Below are 9,445 nucleotides of genomic sequence, written 5' to 3' on the forward strand. Positions count from 1 at the left end.
TTTTGGAAGTTTTAGCCACAGCAATCAGAGAAGAAAAAGAAATAAAAAGAATCCAAATTGGAAAAGAAGAAGTAAGGTTGTCACTGTTTGCAGATGACATCATACTATACATAGAGAATCCTAAAGATGCTACCAGAAAACTACTAGAGCTAATCAATGAATCTGGTAAAGTAGCAGGATACAAAATTAATGCACAGAAATCTCTTGCATTCCTATACACTAATGATGAAAAATCTGAAAGAGAAATAAAGGAAACACTCTCATTTACCACTGCAACAAAAAGAATAAAACATCTAGGAATAAACCTACCTGAGGAGAAAAAAGACCTGTATGCAGAAAACTATAGGACACTGATGAAAGAAATGAAAGATGATACAAACAGATAGATATACCACGTTCTTGGATTGGAAGAATCAACATTGTGAAAATGACTATACTACCCAAAGCAATCTACAGATTCAGTGCAATCCTTATCAAACTACCACTGGCATTTTTCACAGAACTAGAACAAAAAATTTCACAATTTGTATGGAAACACAAAACACCCGGAAGAGCCAAAGCAATCCTGAGAAAGAAAAATGGAGCTGGAGGAATCAGGCTGCCAGATTTCGGACTATACTACAAAGTTACAGTAATCAAGACAGTGTGGTACTGGTACAAAAACAGAAATATAGATCAACAGAACAGGACAGAAAGCCCAGAGATAAACCCATGCACATATGGTCACCTTATCTTTGATAAAGGAGGCAAGAGTATACAATGGAAAAAAGACAGCCACTTCAACAAGTGGTGCTGGGAAAACTGGACAGCTACATGCAAAAGAATGAAATTAGAACAATTCCTAACACCACACACAAAAATAAACTCAAAATGGATTAAAGACCTAAATGTAAGTCCAGACACTATAAAACTCTTAGAGGAAAACATAGGCAAAACACTCTATGACATAAATAAACAGCAAGATCTTTTTTGATCCACCTCCTAGAGTAATGTAAATAAAAACAATAAACAAATGGGACCTAATGAAACTTAAAGCTTTTGCACAGCAAAGGAAACTACAAACAAGACGAAAAGACAACCCTCAGAATGGGAGAAAACATTTGTAAATGAAGTAACTGACAAAGGATCAATCTCAAATATACACAAGCAGCTCATGCAGCCCAATATCAAGAAAACAAACAACCCAATCCAAAAATGGGCAGAAGATCTAAACAGGCATTTTTTCAAAGAAGATATACAGATGGCCAACAAACACATGAAAGGATGCTCAACATCACTAATCATTAGAGAAACGCAAATCAAAACTACAGTGAGGTATCACCTCACACCTGTCAGAATGGCCATCACCCAATCCAAAAATGGGCAGAAGATCTAAACAGACATTTCTCCAAAGAAGATATACAGATTGCCAACAAACACATGAAAGGATGCTCAACATCACTAATCATTAGAGAAACGCAAATCAAAACTACAGTGAGGTATCACCTCACACCTGTCAGAATGGCCATCAACAAAAAATCTACAAACAATAAATGCTGGAGAGAGTGTGGAGAAAAGGGAACCCTCCTGCACTGTTGATGAGAATGTAAATTGATACAGCCACTATGGAGAATAGTATGGAGGTTCCTTAAAAAACTAAAAATAGAACTACCATGTGACCCAGCAATCCCACTACTGAGCACATACCCTGAGAAAACCATCACTCAAAAAGAGTCACAGGGGCTTCCCTGGTGGCGCAGTGGTTGAGAGTCCGCCTGCCGATGCAGGGGGCGCGGGTTCGTGCCCCGGTCCGGGAGGATCCCACGTGCCGCGGAGCGGCTGGGCCCGTGAGCCATGGCCGCTGAGCCTGCGCGTCCGGAGCCTGTGCTCCGCAGTGGGAGAGGCCACAGCAGTGCGAGGCCCGCGTACCGCAAAGAAAAAAAAAGTCACGTACCACAATGTTCACTGCAGCACTATTTATGATAGCCAAGACTTGCAAGCAACCTAAGTGTCCATCAACAGACGAATGGACAAAGATGTGGCACATATATACAATGGAATATCATTCAGCCATAAAAAAAAATGATACTGAGTTATTTGTAGTGAGGTGGATGGACCTAGAGTCTGTCTGAAGTCAGAAAGAGAAAAACAAATACCGTATGCTAACACATATATATGGAATCTTAAAAGGAAATTGTTCTCATGAACCTAGGGGTAGGACAGGAATAAAGATGCAGATGTAGACAATGGGCTTGAGGACACGGGGAGGGGGAAGGGTGAGCTGGGACGAAGTGAGAGAGTGGCATAGACACATATACACTACCAAATGTGAAATAGATAGCTAGTGGGAAGCAGCCGCATAGCACAGGGAGATCAGCTCGGTGCTTTGTGTCCACCTAGAGGGGTGGGATAGGGACGGTGGGAGGGAGAGGCAAGAGGGAGGGGATATGGGGATATACGTATGCATATAGCTGATTCACTCTGTTATACAGCAGAAACTAACCCAACATTGTAAAGCAATTATACTCCAATAAAGATGTTAAAAAAATCATTTAAATAAATTTTTTTTCTGGAGAGAGCCCATAGCTTTCATCAGAAATAGTTTTTAATGAGCAAAGGAAAAAAAGATTTAAAAACACTGCATCTGAATTTTAGAGTAAAAACTGACGTTCTCGTGGAAAAGTCCCTGTCTTGAAAGTGCCTTGTATCTTTGAAATTACAGTTAATTACTCAGCTGAGATGAACTGACATTAGACATTGACCAGAATTCTAAGGTCAGTAAGATATAAGTATTTTCTTAGACACAAAAGAAAAAGCACACATACCTTTTTTCCAAATCTCTGATTTTCTCTCTTAGTGGTTCAACAATCTAAAACGAAGATAACCAGTATCAGTTTTAAAGCAGAAACCCAGTCCTCCGCCACGTTCACCCACTCTGATGTTCCAGACAGACAGGGTGTGATGTGAAACAGATTTTAATTCCTTCTACGATTCACCTCCAGCTTGAGATTAAGTCAGACCCCGTGACTCACAATCCTAGAATCGAGATGCTGAACTGCGTGTTGGAATGTCTCGCTCCAGAGATGCCTAAGCTCTCAGGAAATTCACCTTTTTCCTTCCTGACCTCACGGGCAACGTCAAAGGTGGTTCAGGCTCGTGAAAACAGGCGATCACCACCCCTGCTTCTCTTCAGCTGAGGAAGAGGACCCCCGGGGGCTGCCCCCCGCGCGTCGCCTGCCATCAGCACAGCGCCTGCGTCGCAGGCCGTGTGTCCACAGCATTCGCGGGCCAGGGCTGCACAGGACGACCGGTATGTGCCTCCAAATCACAGTGAGCGGCCCCCAGTCCTCCCACAGCCCATATTACAAAAGTCTGTCTGCACCGACACTGGACTAAAACACGAGCAATTATTTTAACCAGAAGGTGTGAAGCGGGCTAGAGTTGCCGGCTTTCCGCGAGGCAGGCCGCAGCCTCCCCTCTGCTCGTGCACCGGCCCTGCTCTGTGGGTCCCCGCGTCCTCGCAAACGAGTCGGGCCGTGTCTCCCGTTGGCACCTGCTCAGGTGAGTGGAGGGCGGCCCCTGCCCCCATCCCTGGTGAAGGTCCTCACTGCCGTTCCTCTAAGGAAGCCTGGAAAGGCTCCCCTGAAAAGTCACATAAGAGCGTAAATCCATCTTGCCTGTAGGGCAGAATTTAACACACTGCACCTTTACAAATGGACAAATGCTGACACAGAGGTGCGGCCACAGCCTAACAAACAAAGTCTCTTCTTAAATGAGGGAATGATTTCTTGCGAGATGGTTTCAGAGTCACAGGTCGGCATCTAGCGGCCACATTAAAGATACCAGCACAAGCAAAGGGACTGAAGTGAACAAATCAGCAGGAAAAGGAGGAGCAAAATTTGGAAAAGAGACTAACCTCTTCAATCTTGCTTTCGATCTTGAGTTCACCATTTTCCTGGATGGACCTGTTGAGTAGAAAACTACAAAACTGAGACCAATTGAAAGACTTTGCGACTCCAAGGTGTATTTCCGAACAAATCACCGCAACGCAAGCCAAAGGCTGCGCGTCACCCCCTCCTCCCCAAGAACCCGTCCCGGGCACCAACCCCCCAGGATGGCGGGGAAGGAGGGGGCTGGGGGTAGCCCCTCAGCCCCGTACCCCAGGCTCACCACCATGTTACAGGGCATTTCTGTTAAACTAAGACCATCTCACTTTCACATTCCACCCAACACGGGATTTTAAATTAGAGGCAGGAAGTGTGTCTATAGGGAGTACAGGTTTCTCTGCTGGGCTTTCCTGGGATTTAATGCAAAATGGAGTTTTTCCAAGTGCAAAGACAGAGCTCCTTTAATGGGACCTGAGCAGCCCTCCAGCCACACACAGGGGCCTCTGTCAGGAGACACACACCAGCCCCGGTGGGAGGAACTGGGTCAACACGGCCCCAGCCGCCCTGCAAACCCCGCTGGACGTGAAGAGCCCAGTGCGGGCAGAGCGACCCTCCCCGGCCGCCCGCAGCTGCGCTGACTTCCCAAACCTGCTGTCACCGCAGTGTGACTGCTGCTCTTTGATTGTCACACCAAGAAATACAAAGTGGAGGGGATTTTTCTTTAAATGTAAAACTGTACTCACGGCACCAAATTTGTTTTTACAGTGAATGCTTATTCCTTTCGCCGATTTTTTTTTTTTTAAGAATACTGACACAAGGATTTGACTTTTACAAGTGTCCCTCATGCTCCGTTGGGCAGCACAAATAATGCTCACTCAGGCCAGAAGGTCCTCGGGCCCTCCCTCCCCTGGGACGGACAGTGGTCTCAAGCATCCACTGGTCTGCTCCTGGGGGTGAGGGCAGCCTCGGTTTCCCTAAGAGGCTTTGGAAAGGTGCCCCTGAGTGCTTTGCTCAAGCCGCCCAGAAATGCCATTTACATTTCAGGAGCCTGAAAGCTCAGGTCCACCCTCTTCTGTCTACAAGGCCAGGAGGGCCTGAGGCAGGCACCACCAAGGAGCTGCCGCCCCGTCACATCTGAGCTGGACCTGGGTCAGCGTGATAACCAGCTGCGTGCTCCAGGGCACCCCAGGAGAGAAGGCGAGCTGGACGTGTGAACGGCAAGAAGCTCAGTTCCACTTTTACACCGTCCTCAATCAGCCCACGACATCATGGTGTATACGTAACAATGAAATGTATCCTTTCAACCTAAACATAACAGCCGAGTTATTAAAAACAATTACCTCATATTAACCAAGTTGCCCCAAATAGCTGTAAGAGAAAGAAAAAGGAAAAGTCAACATTTAAGTTCACAACATTCAAGGACTCCAACTAATACAATATTAATTTTTAACCAATATCTTAAAGTTGCCTATGAAAACTATAGCTCACGAAGACAATAAAATGCACACTTTCAAAATAATAAGTCCTGGGACTTCCCCGGCGGTCCAGCCGTTAGGACTCCGTGCTTCCACTGCAAGGGGTGCAGGTTCGATCCCTGGTCGGGGCACTAAGACCCTGCGTGCTGCACGGTGCGGCCAAGGATACATACATACATACCTACATAAATAAAATAATAAGTGCGACTAAACATAAGCGAAAAGATGACCCTATATACCCCTAACTCTGGCATAACCTTCTGGGGCCTGCAGTGCCATGGTGCATGTGCTTTGATACGCAGTACGTCCCCAGCCTTTGAGAAAGAGCCAGTCACGGGAATCAAAGAACTGCAAGAATAAAAGAGATCCCAGGGCTCAGTCCAACCTCTCCCCTCCAATGTCGATGAGACCGAGACCCAGAGAAGCTAGAGGATGGCCTGACCCTGCGGCCGTCCTCTCAGCCCCCACCCAGCTCCCCTACATCACAGCCTCATCTGCTGGGCCACCTCCTTGACGGCAGACACCTGAGTAACCGCATCTAAACCAGTCCGGCTGCCGCAGCGGATTTTACCAGGGGTGACTTTACAGACACACTAGACCATGACACGCACTTGCGGTTACCGACCAGAGGGTACCTCACGGAGAGACGCCCACAGAGAACGGTGTCGCTAAAGCTCTGTCCGCGTGCCGACACGGCCCCCACGTGACCACTCCCCCAGTGACACGCACCTCCCGAGGCCAGGCGCGCTCAGGTGCTGCCAGATGCTGGAGAAAGCAGGGAGCACACACACACACACACCCTGGAGTCCGGGGCTGGCAATTCTGGGAGCTTGGGAAGGCCCTGAGGTGAGGGGCGACCCTAGGCATGTTCTCTCTGCGTCTGCCGATACCCAGCAGGGGGCTAATAAACGTTTACTGCAGAGTTCTCAGTGTCCAAAATCATGCTCCTTGCAAGAGATCCCCATGCGAACAGGGGCATGATGAAACCATAAAAGCACAGCCCTCTTCAAACACAAGAAGAAACTATGATCGAAAAGATAAGCAGTAAAAAAGCAGAAAGTGGCAGGAAAGCAAGAAATGGGAGAAATTAAAATGAAGCTGTACTATATTCATCACTCATTAGAAAACAAAGAACGTTTATGCCTTTGGACCATGTGACCTTACTTTTGAGGATTATCCTCAGGAAATAAGTACACACAAGAAAGCTGCCTTCTCAAGTCACAGCCTTATTTGTAATTAAAAAAAAAAAAAAAAAACCAAAAACATTTAAAATTGGGGAATATTTTACAAAATTTAATATAGCCACGAAAAGATAAGCAGTAAAAAAGCAGAAAGTGGCAGGAAAGCAAGAAATGGGAGAAATTAAAATGAAGCTGTACTATATTCATCACTCATTAGAAAACAAAGAACGTTTATGCCTTTGGACCATGTGACCTTGCTTTTGAGGATTATCCTCAGGAAATAAGTACACACAAGAAAGCTGCCTTCTCAAGTCACAGCCTTATTTGTAATTAAAAAAAAAAAAGAATAAACCAAAATACATTAAAATTGGGGAACTATTATACAAATTATGATATAGCCATTCACGTGATGCAATCATAAAGTCATTAAATATGACTGTAACAATTATCAAAAGATAAGCGATAAGAGGTGTTGGTGAAGGTGTGGAGAAAAGGGAACCCTGGTTCACTCACTGTTGGTGGGAATGTAAACTGGTGCAGCCACTACGGAAAACGGTACGGAGGTCCCTCAAAAAATTAAAAACAGAACTACCACACGATCCAGCAATTCCACTCCGGGGTATTTATCCAAAGGCAATGAGAATACTAATTCCAAAGGATACATGTACCTCTATGTTCATTGCAGCACTATTCACAATAGCCAGGACACAGAAGTAAGCTGAGTGTCCACTGACGGGTGAATGGGTAAAGAAGATACGGTGTATATACGCATGGAATATGATTCAGCCATAAAAAGATGGAAACCCTGCCATTTGCGGCAACATTGCTGGATCCTCAGGGCATTACACCAAGTGAAATGTCAGAGAAAGACAAATACCGTAGGATCCCACTTACACATAGACTCTAAAAACAAACAACAAAAACCCAAGCTCACAGGTACAGAGAACAGATCAGCCGTTGCCAGAAGTGGGAGGTGAGGGATGGGTGGTGTGAAATGGGGTTAAAATAAGTCCTGGGGATGTCGTGTACAGCATGTGACTATAGTTAACAACACTGTCCTGAGTATCTGAAGGAAGCTGCTAAGACAGTGAGTCTTCAAAGATCTCATCACACACACGCACACAAATCTGTAACTGTGTGGTGACGGATGTTAAGTAAACTTATGGTGATCATTTCCCAATGCACACGCACCCTGAATCATCACATGTACACCTGAAACTAATAAAACGTTAAATGTCAATTACATCTCAATAAAAATGCGGCAAGGAAACCATGCCGCAACCTGACAATGCAGGTGTGACAGGCCCAGACAAGAAAATATATCTGCTACTAAAAATTACACAGAAAAAAAAAAAGACCGTCTGAAGACGCCAAAATACTGAGTTCAAGTGCTGGCGTGACTATTTTTTCCTTGTATCCATGTGCTTACCTTGCTTTGTAAAAAGGAGGGAAAAGATTCTTGAGCCCCTGCTAAGCTGCATGCCCCCTGTCCCCAGTCTCTATCTGGGTCACTGCTCACCTGGGATGCCAGGTGCCCGTGAACCAGGAGGTGCAGACCCTGCGACACTGTCTTCACTGTGGACCTGAAGTGAGTACCTTGTCTCATTCTGGCTTTAGGATTAGCTCCTCGTCAAAACAGCCCAGAAGCGTCCCCCCTCTTTCTGTGCCAGGGAACTAACTGCACGTGAGAATGACCCGGCCCTAAGGTGCCTTCCGAGTGGTGACAGCCTTTTGGCCATCTTCTCAAATCATCCCACGGTTATTAGTTTATTCCATTTTCTCCTTCTTAACCTCTTCTTGAATCTGTTTAAAACGTCTATCTTGGAGACATTTCTGGGTCCTCCTGTGGTCACTTAGACCACCGGTAGGCTGCCATCCCTCCCGGGAAGTAGACCCACGGTCTCCCGAGTCACCCCCCCCTGCCCACCAGGGCTCTGCTTCATCGTCTCTCCCTCGGGAAGCGCGGGCGGCCCTGGATCTGCTGGGGAAGACGCCCACTGCAGGAGCTTCACCGCCCTTTACAAACGGACAAAGAGGACCGTGGGCGGGTAATGCCCCTTCGCTGGCACCTGGGCACGCACCCTCCTCCCCAGCTGCTCTTCCCCGTCCACCCCAGGGCTTCGTGACCCCCTCCCCTCTCCTCATCGGGCCTCCCTGCAGCCCCCTGCTCCCACAGGACTCTGCACCTCCTCGCCACTCCGGCTGCACTGACAGGGGTCTCCGGGCACCTCGCCTGGGGCACTCCATTCTCGGGACAGCCCCGCCCCCCTCCCTGCTGCAGGGGATGCTGTGGCCCCCGGTGTTGCCATGGTGACCACGGCACACCTCTTTTTAATTGGCGGCTTACGGTGGGTCTCCCTGCAAGAGCAGGAGTTTCCTTATTCACACTCAAAGCAGCAAGCACGGGCAGGCCAGGCACCAAAACCAGCCAAAGGGAGGTCAGCGAATGTTTTTCCTTTCTTGCAAACATCACTTGCTCAGTCCTTTTCATCTTCAGCAGCAGAGCCACCTTCTGGGCTCAGAAGGAGATGGATGCCCTGGGAGGAGAAGAGCAGCAGAGGTCCCTGGGGAGGGAAGGTGAGGCTGCAGGTCAGGGCGGGCCTCAGGGGCTGTGCTCCCGACAAGCTCCCACGAGGACTCCGCCCATGAACTGAATGCGGGCACCACTGCTTCCCCTTCGGTAGCTGGCCCCTCGTTAGCAGGTGACCAGCGTCACTCAGTGTGGTGAAGGCAGCAGGGCTGTGAGGGGCAGACGGGCAGGGGAGAAGTGAGCTGAAAGCAGAGGACGGGGCGTCAGGATGGGACGGGGCGTCAGGATGGGCCGGGAGGTCAGGGCGGGTGTGACACGGGTGTTGTCACGGGGTAAGAGCTGGGGGGCGGCTGGGCGGGGGGATACGGCTGGGACAAGCGCACTCTCGGCCCG

At 47.9% G+C, this 9,445-nt stretch overlaps 1 protein-coding gene across 7 annotated transcripts in view; it reads right to left on the reverse strand.

Moving 5' to 3' along the window:
* The window catches only part of UXS1 (UDP-glucuronate decarboxylase 1), an 84,546-nt gene that overhangs the window by 55,310 nt on the left and 19,791 nt on the right, over positions 1 to 9,445 (reverse strand). For 3 of the 7 annotated variants that reach the window (XM_024116590.3, XM_028497189.2, XM_028497188.2), the window contains exons 2-4: positions 5,207 to 5,234; positions 3,896 to 3,959; positions 2,805 to 2,848 (exon numbers count right to left, since the gene is read on the reverse strand). In XM_024116590.3, coding sequence (XP_023972358.1) covers positions 2,805 to 2,848; positions 3,896 to 3,959; positions 5,207 to 5,234 — 136 coding nt within the window. Of the gene's footprint in view, positions 1 to 2,804; positions 2,849 to 3,895; positions 3,960 to 5,206; positions 5,235 to 8,869; positions 9,054 to 9,445 lie in introns of those variants that run through there. The other 4 variants (XM_028497187.2, XM_024116591.3, XM_055089011.1 and 1 more) reach the window with 4 other exon arrangements.

Source organism: Physeter macrocephalus, chromosome 12 (genome assembly GCF_002837175.3).
Source record: "Physeter macrocephalus isolate SW-GA chromosome 12, ASM283717v5, whole genome shotgun sequence".
In the NCBI taxonomy this organism is placed as follows: domain Eukaryota; kingdom Metazoa; phylum Chordata; class Mammalia; order Artiodactyla; family Physeteridae; genus Physeter; species Physeter macrocephalus.